This window comes from Olea europaea, chromosome 1, assembly GCF_002742605.1.
Source record: "Olea europaea var. sylvestris chromosome 1, O_europaea_v1, whole genome shotgun sequence".
NCBI lineage: Eukaryota > Viridiplantae > Streptophyta > Magnoliopsida > Lamiales > Oleaceae > Olea > Olea europaea.
In genome coordinates this window covers 27,745,483-27,765,824 of record NC_036237.1, presented here as the reverse complement: position 1 = coordinate 27,765,824, position 20,342 = coordinate 27,745,483, and the positions used below count along the sequence as shown (strand labels likewise).

The 20,342-nt window shown below is 33.7% G+C and overlaps 2 protein-coding genes across 2 annotated transcripts; one reads left to right on the top strand and one right to left on the bottom strand.

Moving 5' to 3' along the window:
• Positions 1-8,018: 8,018 nt before the first annotated feature.
• LOC111396099 lies at positions 8,019-8,849 on the top strand. Its single transcript, XM_023022427.1, has one exon. The coding sequence runs from the start codon at positions 8,162-8,164 to the stop codon at positions 8,669-8,671; it is 510 nt and encodes a 169-aa protein (XP_022878195.1). The 5' UTR covers positions 8,019-8,161; the 3' UTR covers positions 8,672-8,849.
• Positions 8,850-16,562: 7,713 nt separating this feature from the next.
• Positions 16,563-18,094, bottom strand: LOC111399415 (pentatricopeptide repeat-containing protein At5g50390, chloroplastic-like). The gene has a single exon (XM_023026719.1). The coding sequence runs from the start codon at positions 18,092-18,094 to the stop codon at positions 16,805-16,807; it is 1,290 nt and encodes a 429-aa protein (XP_022882487.1). The 3' UTR covers positions 16,563-16,804.
• Positions 18,095-20,342: the final 2,248 nt, after the last annotated feature.

Here is a 20,342-nt window from a genome sequence, read left to right as displayed (position 1 = left end):
CCACTATGTTAATATGGCGATCATTTTCAAATGAATATTTTATCAATATAACCTCATGCTTGGCACCAATGAGGTTTTTTTTTTTTTTTTTTTTTTTGAGAGAGAGAGAGAGAGAAAAAAAGAAGAAGAAGACTATGCATTCGCCATATGAATATTTAGTAATAATAGAACCTATTTCAAGTCATGATGCCTAATCAACCAATCTTGTGGTAAATAATCTCGACTCTTTCTAATCTACTTTTATGATCTCATTAGAAATCATATAAAGACAATTCCTATTTGACAATCTAACCTAGATGTGGCAACATTTCAAGTAAAACAAGGCAAATCATACGAGATTTATCAACATGAGAAAGCATAGGAAACGATTTTATAGTACTATCAACAATGTTCTTTAACTTTTATAGTTACTTCTATCAATTTTTCCAAAGTCTATAGGAAAGAACTCTAAATTTATTCTATTCCCTTTCTTGAGTATTGAATAGAACTCGTCCCTATATTTTAATTTCAATATCTCTATTCCAAATTAAAAATCTAGAAATTATTAAGAACGTGATTCTTAAATGGAATAAACTTCAAAGATTTCATAATTTCTTTCGTAACCTACAAAATTTAGGTTATGTTATTTTTAAATTGTGCTTAAATCCCCTTCTTTCGAGCACTGAGATTTAAAGTGTCAAATCATTCAACTATTGATCAAGTAATTGAAAACAATGCGCAGAATCAACATAAATAAATAAACGGAAAAATCAAAAGAAATAACTATATTAGAATCCAAACATGTATCAAGTTAGGTTACATCAAACCTAGGTCTAGAAATCAGTTCTTGAATAAGAAAAATGACATAATCCAATCTAATACAAAGAACATGGAAACGAAAAGAATGAGAAAAACTGATTTGGCGCTTGAATTCTTCTCATAATTGTTGTCTTTCGTGCTCTTTATCAATATCTTGTTTCCTTGCCTCTTGAACCGTCTTCTCCCCTCAAAAGTAGGCTTTTGGGTTTGTATTTATAGTCTCTTAAAATTTCAAGACGAGTTGGAGTTGGACTGAGCCGAAAACTTTCTAAGATTTTGTGCCAGAAATGAAGGATCCATTTATGTATTGAGGCTGTATTATCATTCATTGTAGTCCTTTGTATAAAGACTACGTGTTTGAAATGCTGTTAGCAATAACTGATTTAAGTAACTTATTACCTAAACAACTGTTGAATTAACGAAAGAATTCATTTCCTAGTCTAATTTCATGTGTGGGAGGGTGATGGGATTAGCTAATCCCCCATGCAAGATGGCGACCCTTTGTCTTGGCCATTGTAGCACCTATGTCCTTCAAGGAAGGACGTAGATTTCCCGCCCTTCAATTTCTGGTTCTAAAATGTAGGTGTTACACCCTAAATCCAATCAATTCAGGTTGTAAACACTTTTAATATGTTTAATAAATTTATTTTGGTAAGATCTATTATTTATTTAAATCACTATTCCAATAATTTATATTAAATAACAAAGTCCGTATATTTAAGTTCCAGTGATTTGTTAATTACAAAGAGTTATGATTGTGAGATACATATTACAGATGACTGAATCTTAAATAATCTATGATCGTAAGTAATAACGAGATATGAATATCATTATTACGGATAGACAATTAAATATGACATTTCTTACTTGTGAAGTTGATCCTTTAACTTGATGTCATCATAGTGCCTTATATGAGAACAGTCATACTTAGATGATGTTGAATGTTGCTCTACTAAGAGTTGTTAATACGACATCGTTCGGGTATGTCAATAATCATATTAAGGTTGTGAATGATCAATAGAAGATTTGTCATTCTTCGATAGTAAAATATTATGATCTACATTTCATTGAGTTAAGTTGATAATGAAATTCTTGGCCAAAGTGTACTCATAAGTTGAAAATGAGTTTTGCGACTTATATTGACCTAATAGTGGAATGAAAGATATGATCGATAATTGAGATTGACACATATCCATATTCGTTATTGATCGGATCATAATGAACAAATGATTATAGTTTCATGGTAAACGAACAAATTTGATTTTGTCATATCACATGACATTTTCAATCACATGTATTGCTCTGACACATTGCTAGATATCATTCTGGAACTACGCATGTGAATTGACAAAAGGGGTATTTTAATTTAATAATTTTGATTAAATCAAAATAATAATTCACGTCGTTAGATATCTAATCGAGAACCTAATGGATCACACACAAAAGGAAATCTTGAAGAATGATATTTACCAATTAATTTATTAACAAGTGTTGGCAATTAATTAATTGGGTTGCTTATTAATAGCCCCAAATTAATTAATTGGATTAATTAAATATTGAACTAGATTAATTTAAGAGGCGGACCAAACCAATTTGGACTTATATTAATAAGCTACTAGGGTTTGGAAAAATTATAAGAGAACACAATTATTCTTGTTAGCACAAAAAATGTAAAAACCCTAGTTCTTCCATTCTTGTTCCCTTTGTGGATTTTTATTGGGCTGGACAATTGGATAGCTGTGGATTGCAGATTGTGATTGTTCAAGTTTAAGAAAGGCAGAGTTTTGTGAAATTCGACAAATGTATAATTTCTATCTAAACACAAAGTAGATCCTTGGTGAGAATTGAAATTATGTTTATTTTTTCGCTATACATGATTAAGTAAATTTTAAACATAAAAGAGCGTAGGAAGCTCTTAAGGCTGCCTCCATTTAGAGGGTGGCAAAATGACGAGACCAACCCAAGAATCCACCCCAAGCAGACTCTCGCTTCAAACATGCTCCTGAATTATCCACCTCGCTTCAAACATGCTCCTGAATTATCCACCCACTCTGCGAGAATGCTCCGGCATCGACTTGAACATGGAATCTTCAACTTTGATACCAATTGATGTAGGGGCTAGAACACTTTGCCCAAAAATTAAAACTCATGACAATAATAAAATCCACCCTGCATGATCCAGAATCAAGCTATGATTTCACCCCAAGCCGTGCCCTTTGGATCCACCCTCATTTCAAGCATACTCCTTCATTAGTGTATATTGTATAAGCATATAAAATATACACAAAATAAAAAAATCTAGTGTTCTCCTGAGATTAGAAATAGTAATCCGAACTCAAGTTGATTCTATTTGCCTCAGTATGGCGGCGGGCGATGTCAAATTAAGAACCTTATAGAGGTTAAAAGGGCAAATGAATCAGGCAAATGAATCAGAACAAAAAGTAAACAAAATTCATTAAGAAAAGACAACAAAGCTGTATACAATTGTATTCAACTTGTTAACTTTAGTTCAACATAAACCAAACACCCACTATCAATGTCTGAAATCCTACATAAAAGAAACATATTTGGATAAGATGACTCTTACTAGAAACACTAGTCCCATCAGTGATCAGCAGCAGTCCCCTATTTGAGATGTTACAACAATTTGATTTGCTTGATTTGCCAGCAGACTACAAAATAGATCAGTTTTTAATTCAAATTACTGTGAAAGTATAGATTAACGTTCTTATTAACACCAAGAAATTTGAAGTGAGACATGTTTTCATTAGGTCAGTGTGATAATTTACCAAAGTTTACACAGTTTTACCGTTAGGGACTACTAGGACAATAAGCTGTGGACCAATAGTATAATTTCCCAAAAAGAAATTTAAAAAAATAGAAATGAAGAGGGGAAGATAAAAACTGTCTTAATTGGTCTAGTGAGCACAGAAAATCATAGTTTTACTATATTTTAAGTCTCCTTGTAAAGCACCTGCTTTTGGAAATGGCAACAATGTATGGGAACAAAAAGGGCCAAACTAAAAAAATACAATCAATTATTCACCTAAACAGCAAATCAAATTCACAAGTTTCTTGCTTGAGTGCTTTGCCTAATGCAGAATCTTGTAAATACTTTTGGCGCAGCAGTACTTCTACAAAGCTGATATGCTTCTATTGTTTAACACCTCGTCTAATGGCTCAAGTTGTTGAGGCACGTTCCCCCAAGTGCTCGTGAGACTTAAATTGAGGACATTTGCTTGTTCTAATGTGCGTTTAATCACATTATCTATTAGACACTTCAACATTTGATAATTCAAGCAATTTTAAGAACTGCATATAAAAGAATATGAGAAGGAAGCCAATGTTTAGATCAATGCTATCTATTTTTGTCTCGAACGTTATGGAGTCTAATCATACGCCCATTTTTTGGTTCAAGGTTATGTTTTGACATTTATACATGCATATTGTTTTTCTATTATTCTTAGCATCTAAAAAATTAATTAGTAGACCACTTTTTGTGTGTGTGTGTGTGCATGTCATGGTAGAAATCGACAAGTGGACGCAACCCTAACCCTGAAGATGAACCACTATAAATCTCCTTTTGTGTTAAATTGTAACTCAGACACACGTAATGGTTGGCTGCTGCATGACCTGATGATAGCATTGTTGATCATTGATCATCGAATATGACAGCTTATATATTCTACTTTCTGTCACTTATTTTTGATTCTGATCATTTAGCAATTGCCAATTTACAATAGCAATCAAAATTTCAAAAAGAGGTGAACCAATTGATAAAGATGTAGGACCATGTTGTCTGATCATCAGCACAGTAATTATGACAAATCCTAGGACATTTGTCCTTTCCAAATTGTCAGTATGCAGCACATTGCAACAGGGATGCTGTATTTCTACACAATTCAATCAATCTATATCCACATATTTAACCCCGACGATAAACCGTTGGTAGTGAAATAATGCAGGAAATGACATTTGCCACTTCGTAGTGGTCCAAGCGCTAAAAATATCTATGAAAGTCCTTGTGATCACTGTCTAAACGATTTTCAGGAGTCGGCTTGTTTAGATAGGAATAGTTGTCTTCGCATCGATTGAAGAAACTGATGATTGAACTAATTTATGTCGTCTAGTGGGCATTCACATGTACTAGTCCATGCCAACAAGTAAAGTGATCTCCGTATCTCCGATTTAATACTGTACCATCTACCATACCAGCTTAACAATTTGAGAGCCAAACACAATTTCACAGATTGTTCAAACAATTCATTTCTAACTGGTCTAAAGAAAAAGCCAATTTACTTTTGGAGGTGGGAAAGTTTTCATACTTTTGTGGGGAACAAATTCTGACAAATAGGAAATGTGGAAAACACCATAGCATTGCAGTGGACAACAGTTTGGAATGGGTAGCTTTACTTATTGGCAACAAAAAAGTATAAATGATAAAAGTTTTTGATGATTGATTCAATAATTTCAATTATAAGTTGACAAAAAAAAAAAGTGCTGAAAGAAGTTTAATCAACATTGTCCACTGAGGCATTTTCCCGCTTTTCAGATCCCGCTTTTCAGATAAAGTGCCGCTTGCTGGTTCAGTCGTATAGCGAGCATTTGCAATGTCGATTCTCTTTCCCTGTTAGTTAAGAGTATTTAGCCTTACAATCTCAGTAAGTGTATAGTACGAGACAAAATCACATTATCAAAACAGATGCATAGCAGATTACAAGCAAGCAATTTGTTGTGTTTACTCTAATGATATCTTTAATGGCCCGAAAATTCCATAAATTCCTAAAAACAGTATCTAACACATCCAAAACTCGGATCTCAGACAGCTTGGAGTAAGATAATAGCAAAACTCTGCTTCAAATAACGTTACAGGTGTATGCAAGGAGCAACACATAAGTAGAGTTTGGAATTTATTTATTTTTAAATCAAACTCATTTTGTGAAAGAAAAAGTAAAGTCGGGAATCAAACTGCTCGGAACTAGAAGTGAACTTAGCTCAATAAACCTGCAATTCATTTGTCTAAAAAAAAAAAACAGTAAATTTCTAACACCAGCAAAACTCGGGATCTCCCACAGCATAGATGATTACAGTATAATGAACATGATTTTAATTTTTTCTTTACGTGGTACAATATAAGAACGTTGGAAAGTAAATAAAAAGAAAACACGACTAGGAAAAGGAAAAGAAGTACAGTTTAAACAACTCCAGCAGGAAGTGTACTTAAACTAAATACTGGAATCTCGTGGAACTGATGACATTTTTTGCTCTGTACCATTCCCAAGTACTCAAGCTACAAGCATATGAGAACAAAAGCAACCCAGAAACATTAGTAACATGTAGATGCATGGACAAAACATGAAAAATATTCTGGAGAAATTCATACATAAAAAAATACTGATTTCAATAGATTATTGTAATTTACTGCAGGTTACAAGCTTAAAATATCAATTGTCTACGTAAATAAAAGAAGTTCACTTTTAACTTAAAAATACTCAATTGATGAAATATTTCGTCATTACGTCTACAGAAACTTTCTTAAACTCAATTTCAGCATAAGCGTGCTCAATTGATTATGCAGCATTACTTTTTAACTTCTTTCCACCTACAGAAGTTCGAAAAACAAATATTTTTCCTCTCACTCTCTCCCCCTAACCCTCGTTTCCAAGAAAAAAGGTTGGGTTTAAGCCTAACTGGCGGCACGTGTGAACTAGATGCTCTGTGCACAAATCTTCCATCCTAAATGATGAGAGACGAGTGATCCAAAGTATAAAATTCAGTAACACCCAACCATCCCACCTATGCCACTTATCCCTACCCTACTGTGCCCCTCCCACGTGCCACTCTGCTAGAAGCGTAGGCTTTATATGGAGAAAAGCTAATAGCTTTTATAGAAAACTGCACTACTTAAAATCACAATATTGCATTAGTAACGAGATAGTCTTCAATATTGTAAATTGATTTTCTTACACAATTAATCTTCAACGATGCAAAGTATTGAAGCTAGTGTAAATTATCATACGACTCTCTAGGAAATTCGTGACTTTAAATTCTTGAAATGTCAATCTAAGTTAGGAAACCAAAACTTATGTGAGGATCACAAGAAGATTTAAGCTCCCGTTTCTCTCATTTTTTGAAGAATGAGTTGAAAAATAAAATCGTTACGGGTCCCACACAAGATATAAAAATTCAAATTTGGTGGCTTGATGTGATGAATAACGGTTATATTATTCATTTTAATGAGGAAAGAATGAGAACCAAATAGGGGCATAATAAATTTTTTAAAGGTCAAGGACCAACTTAAATTAGGGTGATATATTGGGGTGACAGTGCAAATTTCTCTAGCTTTTTAACGCGAGAGGGCCGACAACTAGGGGCCTACTATCCATCAAGAAAATTGCACTTAACCAAAAAGCCCTCTTAGGGCTCAAACCACATCACGCACTTTGCACGTGCAAGTGAAATTATTACTAATCTCCCTTTCCATAATCAATTATTTAAGTCAATTATTAAACAAATAGTTATACTTTCCAAAAATAAAATAGGAAAATTAAATCTCCCTTCAATTTTTTCCATGATCAATAGGAATTAGGAATTCATCATCTTTCGGTAAAATTCGTATGCATTTCATTCTGCTTGATAAATTGATATATATTTGATACTTGTGCGATATGATATACAAGATTGAAAAATATTAAATAAAAAATAAAATTAAAATCTTGTGCATAGTACTTGTTATAATAAATATTTTACATACATATATATAAAAGCAAAGAGGTTGGCAAATGACATTTGAGTTTATATTGTTCAATCTTACATAAGAAACTACGAACATGCATGTTTGATGTGTTCGATTAATAGAAAAATATATGAGCCTGTTTGTGAGTGATTTTGAGAATTGATTTTTTGACCGTTAGAAGAAAAGTGGGATCCACCTGTGAGAGAAGAAGTCAAATATGACGGCCAGAATAGTGAAATAACGATAAAAAAATCATTTTTTTGGGCAAAAAATCGCTCCCAAACAAGCTGATAAATGTGTTGTACATCTTTCTTTCTTTATTATATTTACTTATATCTCGTCCAACTTATAATTGAATTAAAAAATTATTACAAAAAAAAACAAAACAAAAAAAAAACAATTCTAAGGAAGGTTGAGTTCAATGTATTGTAAACCAACTTTATGAAGTACTAATGTAAGTGATTAAAGAGTGAGGACGCAAAGTTTGGAATCATGGGTCTAATGATGCTAAAATAGTATAGTCATTTTGCATGGGAAATATGAGAATTTCCGAAAGTACCCTTGCGATGAGATTCTTATTTAAAGCCCCACATTGCGTAAGCCTAGTCCCTCACATTATTTTCTTCAATGGAAGAACATCTCAAAGAACTGCAGCTACTATCCAGTACTAATCCACACACTGCACCTTCTTCATCACAGGCTTCATCCTGGCCGTTGGATTCGTCGACTAAATTCCGATCACGGGATCACTTCGATGGTCCATCACTAGACCTTCAGTTGTCAGTAAGTGTCAACCCACTCAAGCCACCATCAGATTGTGTTGTAATAAGAAGAGTTAAAGATTACAGTGACGTGAAGAAGTTTGATTCTAGCAATATTGAGGCCTTGAAATGGCATGCGGCTGAGCAAATTCAACTGGCGGCAACGGAGAAGGCTTACGCAGAGCGTGTGAGGGAGCTTTCGAGAAGAGAAATGGAGATGGCCGAGTCTGAATTTGCTCGTGCTCGGGCCCTATGGGAACGAGCACGAGAAGAGGTTGAGAAGGCAGAGAAAATGAAGGAAAAGGCCGTTGGAAAGATGGATTCAAGATGCTTGGAAATCACTTGCCAATCTTGTAGACAAAAGTTTCTACCTTAAAAAATGCTAACTACAACTTTTGAGTCCATATAGTGAGTTGAAGTTTGTTCAACTTCACGTGATGAGTTTGAAGTATTTGATTCCCCTTTCACAGAATGAACAATAATCTAGACTTGGAATTGCAAATCTGTAAAATGAGAAAAATGGGTTGAACAAATGATTGTGTTTTCTCTATAGGGTCTTCTTATCTCTTCTCCAAGCTTATGGAAGTAAAAATTAAGGCTAAAAAAAAAAAAAAAAAAAGGTGTACACAAATTTCAAGATCGATCTGCTTAAATGAGCCACCATCTTCTGGGAGTGTCTTAAGGGATTACTCCCATTTTAAGATGGATCATAACCTTTATATGTTGGTCTATATTTTCATCTTTATTCATTGTGAAATTTTATCCCTTAACATGCCATTGCAAGACAGATGATCGTTTGAGCAAACCAATCTTGTAATCAATGTGCTTAGTTTTTGGAGTCTTAATCGAATCGAATTGTTCGTTGTAGTTAATGGGCCGAAGCCAAAAACTTGTCAAATGTTTTCCACAATGTAAATTATACCGCAAGTCTACGACGTCAAATTTTGTGATATAAGATCAAGTACAGATGTCGAACCCATAGGGATTGAAATCAAACTCCTAATTAGTACTATAATTATTTGTCTCTATTTTATCTAAAAGATCATATTTTTAAATCAATATTTTTAGATAAGCCAACCGTTTGAAGTCTAGACGTGTCATCGTACTCTCTTCTACCACTATGTAATATAGTGATTGTTTTCAAATGAATATTTTATCAATATAGAACACCCTCACGCTTGGCACCAATGAGGATTATTTATTTATTTATTTATTATTATTATTATTATTATTATTATTATTATTATTATTATTATTATTTTGAGAGAGAGCGAGAAAAAAGAAGACTATGCATTCGCCAAATGAATATTAAGTAATAATAGAACCTGTTTCAAGCCATGATGCCTTATCAACCAATCTTGTCGTAAATAGTCTCGACTCTTTCTAATCTACTTTTATTATCTCATTAGAAATCATATAAAGACAATTCCTATTTGACAATCTAACCTAGATGTGGCAACATTTCAAGTAAAACAAGGCAAATTATACGAGATTCATCAACATGAGAAAGCATAGGAAACGATTTTATAGTACTATCAACAATGTTCTTTAACTTTTATAGTTACTTCTATCAATTTTTCCAAAGTTTATAGGCAAGAACTCTAAATTTATTCTATTCCCTTTCTTGAGTATTGAATAGAACTCGTCTCTATATTTTAATTTCATTATCTCTATTTCAAATTAAAAATCTAGAAATTATTAAGAACGTGATTCTTAAATGGAATAAGCCTCAAAGATTTCATAATTTCTTTCGTAACCTACAAAATTTAGGTTATGTTATTTTTAAATTGTGCTTAAATCCCCCTCTTTCGAGCACTGAGATTTAAAGTATCAAATCATTCAACTATTGATCAAATAATTGAAAACAATATGCAGAATCAACATAAATAAACAAACGGAAAAATCAAAAGAAATAACTATATTAGAATCCAAACATGTATCAAGTTAGGTTACATCAAACCTAGATCTAGAAATCAGTTCTTGAATAAGAAAAACGACATAATCCAATCTAATATAAAGAACATGGAAACAAAAAGAATGAGAAAAACTGATTTGGCGCTTGAATTCTTCTCATAATTGTTGTCTTTTGTGCTCTTTATCAATATCTTGTCTCCTTGCCTCTTGAACCGTCTTCTCCCCTCAAAAGTAGGCTTTTGAGTTTGTATTTATGGTCTCTTAAAATTTCAAGACGAGTTGGAGTTGGACTGAGCCGAAAACTTTCTAAGATTTCGTGCCAGAAATGAAGGATCCATTTATGTATTGAGGCTGTATTATCATTCATTGTAGTCCTTTGTATAAAGACTACGTGTTTGAAATGCTGTTAGCAATAACTGATTAAAGTAACTTATTACCTAAACAACTGTTGAATTAACGAAAGAATTCATTTCCTAGTCTAATTTCATGTGTGGGAGGGTGATGGGATTAGCTAATCCCCCATGCAAGATGGCGACCCTTTGTCTTGGCCATTGTAGCACCTATGTCCTTCAAGGAAGGACGTAGATTTCCCGCCCTTCAATTTCTGGTTCTAAAATGTAGGTGTTACACCCTAAATCCAATCAATTTAGGTTGTAAACACTTTTAATATGTTTAGTAAATTTATTTTGGTAAAATTTATTATTTATTTAAATCACTATTCCAATAAATTATATTAAATAACAAAGTCCGTATATTTAAGTTTCAGTGATTTGTTAATTACAAAGAGTTATGATTGTGAGATACAAATTACAGATGATTGAATCTTAAATAATCTATAATTGTAAGTAATAACGAGATATGAATATCATTATTACGGATAGACCATTAAGTATGACATTTTTTACTTGTGAAGTAAGTAATTGATCTCACGAGCTAAAAAGTAGAGACACTTAAATGAACATGAATATTGGAAACTCGTTGGGAGATTTCACATGGATAATTATCTAAGTGTCAGTGGTTGATCTATAACGTTCGATAGTGGAATTGATCATTTGACTTGATGTTATCATAGTGCCTTATATGAGAACAGTCATACTTAGATGATGTTGGATGTTGCTCCACCAAGAGTCGTTAATACGACATCGTTCCGGTATATCAATAATCATATTAAGGTTGTGAATGATCAATAGAGAATTTGTCATTCTTCGATAGTAAAATATTATGATCTACATTTCATTGAGTTAAGTTGATAATGAAATTCTTCACCAAAGTGTACTTATAAGTTGAAAATGAGTTTTGCGACTTATATTGACCTAATAGTGGAATGAAAGATATGATCGATAATTGAGATTGACACGTATCCATATTCGTTATTGATCGGATCATAATGAACAAGTGATTATAGTTTCATGGTAAACGAACAAGTTTGATTTTGTCATACCACATGACATTTTCAGTCATATGTATTGCTCTGATACATTGCTAGATATATTCTGGAACTACGCATGTGAATTGACGATAAATTAAAAAGGGGTATTTTAATTTAATAATTTTGATTAAATCAAAATAATAATTCACGTCGTTAGATATCTAATCGAGAACCTAATGGATCACACACAAAAGGAAATCTAGAAGAATGATATTTACCAATTAATTTATTAACAAGTGTTGGCAATTAATTAATTGGGTTGCTTATTAATAGCCCCAAATTAATTAATTAGATTAATTAATTATTGAATTGGATTAATTTAAGAGACGGACCAAACCTGTTTGGACTTATATTAATAAGCTATTAGGGTTTGGAAAAATTATAAGAGAACACAATTATTCTTGTTAGCACAAAAAAAAGTAAAACCCTAGTTCTTCCATTCTTGTTCCCTTTGTGGATTTTTATTGGGCTGGACAATTGGATAGCTGTGGATTGCAAATTGTGATTGTTCAAGTTCAAGAAAGGCAAAGGAGTTTTGTGAAATTCGACAAATGTATAATTTCTATCTAAACACAAAGTAGATTCTTGGTGAAAATTGAAATTATGTTTATTTTTTCGCTATACATGATTAAGTAAATTTTAAACATAAAAGAGGGTAGGAAGCTCTTAAGGCTGCCTCCATTTAGAGGGTGGCAAAATGACGAGACCGACCCAAGAATCCACCCCAAGCAAACTCTCGCTTCAAACATGCTCCTGAATTATCCATCCACTCTGCGAGAATGCTCCGGCATCGACTTGAACATGGAATCTTCAACTTTGATACCAATTGATGTAGGGGCTAGAACACTTTGCCCAAAAATTAAAACTCATGACAATAATAAAATCCACCCTGCATGATCCAGAATCAAGCTATGATTTCACCCCAAGCCGTGCCCTTTGGATCCACCCTCATTTCAAGCATACTCCTTCATTAGTGTATATTGTATAAGCATATAAAATATACACAAAATAAAAAAATCTAGTGTTCTCCTGAGGTTAGAAATAGTAATCCGAACTCAAGTTGATTCTATTTGCCTCAGTATGGCGTCGGGCGACGTCAAATTAAGAACCTTATAGAGGTTAAAAGGGCAAATGAATCAGAACAAAAAGTAAACAAAATTCATTAAGAAAAAGACAACAAAGCTGTATACAATTGTATTCAACTTGTTAACTTTAGTTCAACATAAACCAAACACCCACTATCAATGTCTGAAATCCTACATAAAAGAAACATGTTTGGATAAGATGACTCTTACTAGAAACACTAGTCCCATCAGTGATCAGCAGCAGTCCCCTATTTGAGATGTTACAACAATTTGATTTTCTTGATTTGCCAGCAGAATACAAAATAGATCAGTTTTTAATTCAAATTACTGTGAAAGTATAGATTAACGTTCTTATTAGCACCGAGAAATTTGAAGTGAGACTTGGTTTCATTAGGGAAGTGTGATAATTTACCAAAGTTTACACATTTTTACCGTTAGGGACTACTAGGACAATTAGTTGGGGACCAATAATACAATTTCCCAAAAAAAAAAAAATTAAAAAGAAATTAAGAAGGGAAGATAAAAACTGTTTTAATTGGTCTGGTGAGCACAGAAAATCATAGTTTTACTATATTTTAGGTCTCCTTTTAAAGCACCTGCTTTTGGAAATGGCAACAATGTATGGGAACAAAAAGGGCCAAACTAAAAAAATACAATCAATTATTCACCTAAACAGCTAATCAAACTCACAAGTTTCTTGCTCGAGTGCTTTGCCTAATGCAGAATCTTGTAAATACTTTTGGCGCAGCAGTACTTATTTTCCTTATTTTTGCTTTGAAGTTCAATGTGTATATGCTGCCTAGCACAAGTTAGGAATAGGGACGCAATGGTCCACTTTTTCTCTCCATGAATGACATTTATGTTTAGATTAGATACAACTTAGAAACTTGTTATTGTCCAAAATTTGTCACAAAAAAATAGTATGTTATGTACTAGTATCACCATACCTTGATTTTGTAATGTAATTCTCAATTCTGCATCTTAGCCCCGTTTGGTACCCATTTTTTTCAAAACGCATTTTTCTCTCTCTTCTTTTCAACCACACATTCTTTATTAAAATAATATTACACGTAAATTAAAACTTTTCCTTATTTTTCAACCACACACTTCCCATCAAGTTACTATTCTAAAATGTATTTTTACATAAAAATGGTTCTCAAACACCCTCTTAATATGTATACGGGTTCATCATAAAAAAAGGGGGAAAGTTGAGTAAAATTTAAATACGAAGTCTTATGACACTGTATATAAATTTCATGATATTTGTCTGTCGTGCATCATTGTCAAACAATAATTTTCCTGCTTAATGATAATTTCTATCAAAATATTCTATTAGTGAACTTTAAAATGAGGGGAAAAAATATTTTGAAAGAAATTAACTAACCAAAAACTATTAAAATTTATTGATCAATAAAATGTCAAAATTTTCTTATATTTTCAAAGAACTAATCAAATTCGAAAAAATCGAATCAAACTCGTCATAGTTACTTAATTGTCGTGCTTTGCCTAATGCAGAATCTTGTCAATACTTTTGGCGCAACAGTACTTCTACAAAGCTGATATGCTTCTATTGTTTAACACCTCGTCTAACGGCTCAAGTTGTTGAGGCACGTTCCCCCACGTGCTGTCTAGATTAGGTTTGACAAGTTTAACTTTTATAAATGAGCGTCGTGAGACTTAAATTGAGGACATTTGCTTGTTCTAATATGCGTTTAATCACATTATCTATTAGACACTTCAACATTTGATAATTCAAGCAATTTTAAGAACTGCATATAAAAGAATATGAGAAGGAAGCAAATGGTTAGATCAATGCTATCTATTTTTGTCTCGAATGTTGTGGAGCCTAATCATACGCCCATTTTTCGGTTCAAGGTTATGTTTTGACACGTATACATGCATATTGTTTTTCTATTATTCTTAGCATCTAAAAAATTAATTAGTAGACCACTTTTTGTGTTTGTGTGTGTGCATGTCATGGTAAAAATCGACAAGTGGACGCAACCCTAACCCTGAAGATGAACCACTATAAATCTCCTTTTGTGTTCAAAATTGTAACTCAGACACACGTAATGGTTGGCTGCTGCATGACCTGATGATAGCATTGTTGATCATTGATCATCGAATATGACAGCTTATATATTCTACTTTCTGTCACTTATTTTTGATTCTGATCATTTAGCAATTGCCAATTTACAATAGCAATCAAAATTTCAAAAAGAGGTGAACCAATTGATAAAGATGTAGGACCATGTTGTTTGATCATCAGCACAGTAATTATGACAAATCCTAGGACATTTGTCCTTTCCAAATTGTCAGTATGCAGCACATTGCAACAGGGATGCTGTATTTCTACACAATTCAATCAATCTATATCCACATATTTAACCCCGACGATAAACCGTTGGTAGTGAAATAATGCAGGAAATGACATTTGCCACTTCGTAGTGGTCCAAGCGCTAAAAATATCTATGAAAGTCCTTGTGATCACTGTCTAAACGATTTTCAGGAGTCGGCTTGTTTAGATAGGAATAGTTGTCTTCGCATCGATTGAAGAAACTGATGATTGAACTAATTTATGTCGTCTAGTGGGCATTCACATGTACTTGTCCATGCCAACAAGTAAAGTGATCTCCGTATCTCCGATTTAATACTGTACCATCTACCATACCAGCTTAACAATTTGAGAGCCAAACACAATTTCACAGATTGTTCAAACAATTCATTTCTAACTGGTCTAAAGAAAAAGCCAATTTACTTTTGGAGGTGGGAAAGTTTTCATACTTTTGTGGGGAACAAATTCTGACAAATAGGAAATGTGGAAAACACCATAGCATTGCAGTGGACAACAGTTTGGAATGGGTAGCTTTACTTATTGGCAACAAAAAAGTATAAATGATAAAAGTTTTTGATGATTGATTCAATAATTTCAATTATAAGTTGACAAAAAAAAAAAGTGCTGAAAGAAGTTTAATCAACATTGTCCACTGAGGCATTTTCCCGCTTTTCAGATCCCGCTTTTCAGATAAAGTGCCGCTTGCTGGTTCAGTCGTATAGCGAGCATTTGCAATGTCGATTCTCTTTCCCTGTTAGTTAAGAGTATTTAGCCTTACAATCTCAGTAAGTGTATAGTACGAGACAAAATCACATTATCAAAACAGATGCATAGCAGATTACAAGCAAGCAATTTGTTGTGTTTACTCTAATGATATCTTTAATGGCCCGAAAATTCCATAAATTCCTAAAAACAGTATCTAACACATCCAAAACTCGGATCTCAGACAGCTTGGAGTAAGATAATAGCAAAACTCTGCTTCAAATAACGTTACAGGTGTATGCAAGGAGCAACACATAAGTAGAGTTTGGAATTTATTTATTTTTAAATCAAACTCATTTTGTGAAAGAAAAAGTAAAGTCGGGAATCAAACTGCTCGGAACTAGAAGTGAACTTAGCTCAATAAACCTGCAATTCATTTGTCTAAAAAAAAAAAACAGTAAATTTCTAACACCAGCAAAACTCGGGATCTCCCACAGCATAGATGATTACAGTATAATGAACATGATTTTAATTTTTTCTTTACGTGGTACAATATAAGAACGTTGGAAAGTAAATAAAAAGAAAACACGACTAGGAAAAGGAAAAGAAGTACAGTTTAAACAACTCCAGCAGGAAGTGTACTTAAACTAAATACTGGAATCTCGTGGAACTGATGACATTTTTTGCTCTGTACCATTCCCAAGTACTCAAGCTACAAGCATATGAGAACAAAAGCAACCCAGAAACATTAGTAACATGTAGATGCATGGACAAAACATGAAAAATATTCTGGAGAAATTCATACATAAAAAAATACTGATTTCAATAGATTATTGTAATTTACTGCAGGTTACAAGCTTAAAATATCAATTGTAGGAGATATTGAAAACTAACAAAAGAAATTGAGGGCGAAAAGAAAAGGACTATTTTGACATTCGCAACAAAGTCCTAAGGTAACAACCTGGCAAGTAGACATCTTCAAGAATTATATTTGGAAAAAAAAATTGGACAGTAAGGAGGCAGACAAAGGTAGTATTATGTGCATCACCAATAATCGCCGCAAGAACAATTTCCATCTCTAAATCGGTGAAATCTACTAGCATCCCTGATGACAATTTCTCTTTTAGTAACCATGGCTATTAGTTTGAATGCATTGTGGCAGTCGTTGCAAATCCTATGACTTTGAACAAGTTGCAACGGGGTCGAATCAGAAGTGCTGATTAGACCGAATGAAACAGCCAACTTTTCACTATGATAAGTTAGCATGCGCTCGTCTCGTTCATTCACATCAGGAAGCAAAGTTCTTCCTTCGGGAACATATCCATTTCTAGAAATCTCCAGCATTAAGTTATCTAAATTATCATAGATATCCTTGGTTAAATGATGGGATTTATCTCCAGTGAAGAAAGCATGCGGCTGCTTCTTAATTTCAATCCAAGTACATGCAGGCAACATTCTCAAACCTTTTCTCTTCAAGGTTTTCACGACTTCAGCCGCTTCTTCCAATTTCCCAGCATTCATATAAATATTCAAAAGTACAACATAATTAGATAGCTTTTCTGGTCCCATCCCATAAAGTTTCTCAGCAGCAAATTTCCCAAGCACAAAATTCTTGTGAATCCTACAAGCTGTAAGTAAAGCAGCCCACATGTTTATAGTAGGCCTGAATGGAGCATCTCTTATCAATGCAAAAGCTTCATCCAGAAGCCCTTCTCGGCCTAATAATTCAATCATACAAGCATAGTGCATTGCTCTAGGTTTCACCTTGTAATCCCTACTCATTGATTCAAATATTTCCCACCCACGATCAGATAGCCCTGAATAACTACAAGAAGATAAAACTGCTAAAAAGGTTACATGATTGGGAACCATTCCTTCAGAGATCATCCACTCGAATAACTCAACCGCCTCGATTCCACGACCATGATTCCCATATCCAGATATTAAGGCATTCCAAGACACGACATTCTTTTTTGGCATCTTCTCAAAAACATGCCTTGCATCTTCTATCCTTCCCCATTTGCAATAGAAGTCTACAAGTGCTGTGTTAGCAACTATATCTAACCCAAAACCATGACGAACTAGCCCAGCATGAGCTTGTTTGGCATGTTCTAACGAGGCTAATCTTGTACAAACTCGAATAATAATTGAATATGTAAAATGGTCCATTTTGACGCCAGAATCTTGCATTTCATAGTACATGCTCAATGCTTCCTCGCTATAACCATGAAGTGCATAACCCGCAATAATACTATTCCATCCTACCGTTGTTTTTGCAGGCAACTCATCAAACACAAACCTTGCATCCTCTACGCTTCCACACTTGCTATACATGATCAAAGAAATTGTACAAAATTTTCAAAGAGTGTCTGACAAAATTGAATTATTGAAGAAAAAAAGCAGAGCAACACGCACCAATCCTCTAGTCGAAGAACCCTAAATCGCTCGCTCACTCTCTCATTTCTCACAATGAAGTGAACGAATCTGAAAAAGAATTCCACTGAATATTAGAAAATTGCCAGCAATACTTTAGCCATTGTATCTAAACTGCTCGGAATGAGGAAATTAAAATCGGCAGATTAAAATCCACCCAAGGTCCCAAACTCCATTTGAAACTGGCTGAAAAGTGCAAACAGTAAACCCTTAAATTTCCATATTTCCATTCCGAGCGGAAGTAGTAACTCAGCTGGACGACCGGAGGCGGTGGAGTCTGTGGACTGTGCGTCGCTCTCAGTATTCAATCTCACACAGTTCAGGTCTTCTTGTTTATTAATTCAAAGCAATTTTGTGAGCCCTTTTTCGAATATATTCTATATTGCTTGTGGGTTATTGTTTTTAAATTAGAAAGAAATGGTTGATGATGTGAAATTGTTGTTGTCTGTGAAAATATATTAAAAGATTATGTTTATTAACTCTTCTGAATATATTATCCCATATTCGGCAGTTGTTGAAAAGATTATGTTTCCTTTTTTTCAGAAAAATTATATTATTTTAGTTAATTCAATCGTAAGGCATCCAAGATCGGGCTCGGGATTCACCAGACCTCGCAAAAACTATCTAAGCTTGCGGAATGTAAGGCAGGAATTTACATCTTGGTTGATTTTTACCATGTGTTTTTGTGATTGGTTTTCTTCTTATTCTTCTGTGCTGAAAATGAATGCGGTTTGATCAGATGCTTTTTCTTCCCCTTGAATGACCTGAGATAATGGTAAAATGGATTTAAGTTTTCTTTGTATCAGACGACTTTGATGTTTTCCAATGAGGTCCCATATTACTTGATTCTTGTTATAAATCTGTAATTGCTATAAGATGAATCTTATTCGATTTTCAATGAGCTTTTGGTCCTTGATACCTTCTTCCTCTTATTTTTATTTTTTTATTTTTTGGTGAAGTCCATTCTAGATAATGTAATGTTCTTTAGGCCTCTTACCTTAACAAAATGGGGAGTTGGCTTTGCCCCATCGCCTAGTATATTGATTGGCTAAATTTTACAAAGGAGTTGGACTTCAATGAACCTTGCCTTCTTGGAAATATAACAAAATTTTAGGAAAGAAACCTAGTCTATACTTGAGTTATGTTTGCAAGTAAGAGAATAAAGGAACAAGAAACTAAGGTCACTTACATCCTTATGCTTGAGAAACCACATTTATCTATTCTAAGCAATACATTAATCTCAGCAGTTAACTCTTGTTATTGAAAGCTTGAACTTTATATATTTGTATCCCCGTATTAGCTAAATGGTAGGCAAATGTACTGCCTTCTCGCCAAATATGGAAAAACTGAATGTTGAGTCTACTCTCCCAGTGGTGAATTTCTTCTAAATAGTATTGCACTTTCTGAGGTTCATCTATGCCTTCCTTTTTTATTTTTATTTATTTATTTTACATTGGAAAAGTGAATCAATCTCTGCCCATTTTTGGGCTGTATCCAGATTGATCGCATAGCTTAAGAAAAACATAAGTCATAGAAGTCATAACATGCAAGGAGAACCTTACCTACATGATTCTTATCACACCCCCACCTACAACTAGATTTGAGTTCCCTTTGAGGCATTCATCAGAGTTTAGTTTGACAACATCAACAGAAGTTAATGGACTATAATTAATTGAATTCGATGAGTCTCATGGCTGTCTGAGAGGAGTCCACTTGGTGCAGAGGGTATCCCATGCTTTCTTTTGAGGACATGTTCAATTGTTTCTTGATACTTACTTTTAAATATAACTAGTGCAAATTCTGCCTCTTGCTTTGGTTTTATGCTATAAGTGGTAAGGCAATTGTGCACAAATATACATGTTGTATGGGGTTGATTGCATAAGTTGCATGGTAGCATGGGTCAAAATCCCAATACAAAAGATATCCCTACTTTGATGCCAATGCAGGAAACAACTTCTATATAATTCATGTCTTGTCAAAATTTAAAAATTATGAATTGTAAAGATTTAACTATTTGAGTGTTTATCTGAAGAAGGAGCTTCCTAGTACGCTGCATCATGCGACTAGTGATCAAATTCTGCCAGTTAGGACTTATAAGTCCAAGAAGGGTTGAAGGTGGAACTGAAAAGATGCATTGTTCTCAATGAGG

What these genes read in the sequence shown, in the direction of transcription:
- LOC111396099 (XM_023022427.1), top strand. Translation starts at nt 8,162, where the DNA reads ATGGAAGAACATCTCAAAGAACTGCAGCTACTATCCAGTACTAATCCA.
- LOC111399415 (XM_023026719.1), bottom strand. Translation starts at nt 18,094, where the DNA reads ATGTATAGCAAGTGTGGAAGCGTAGAGGATGCAAGGTTTGTGTTTGAT.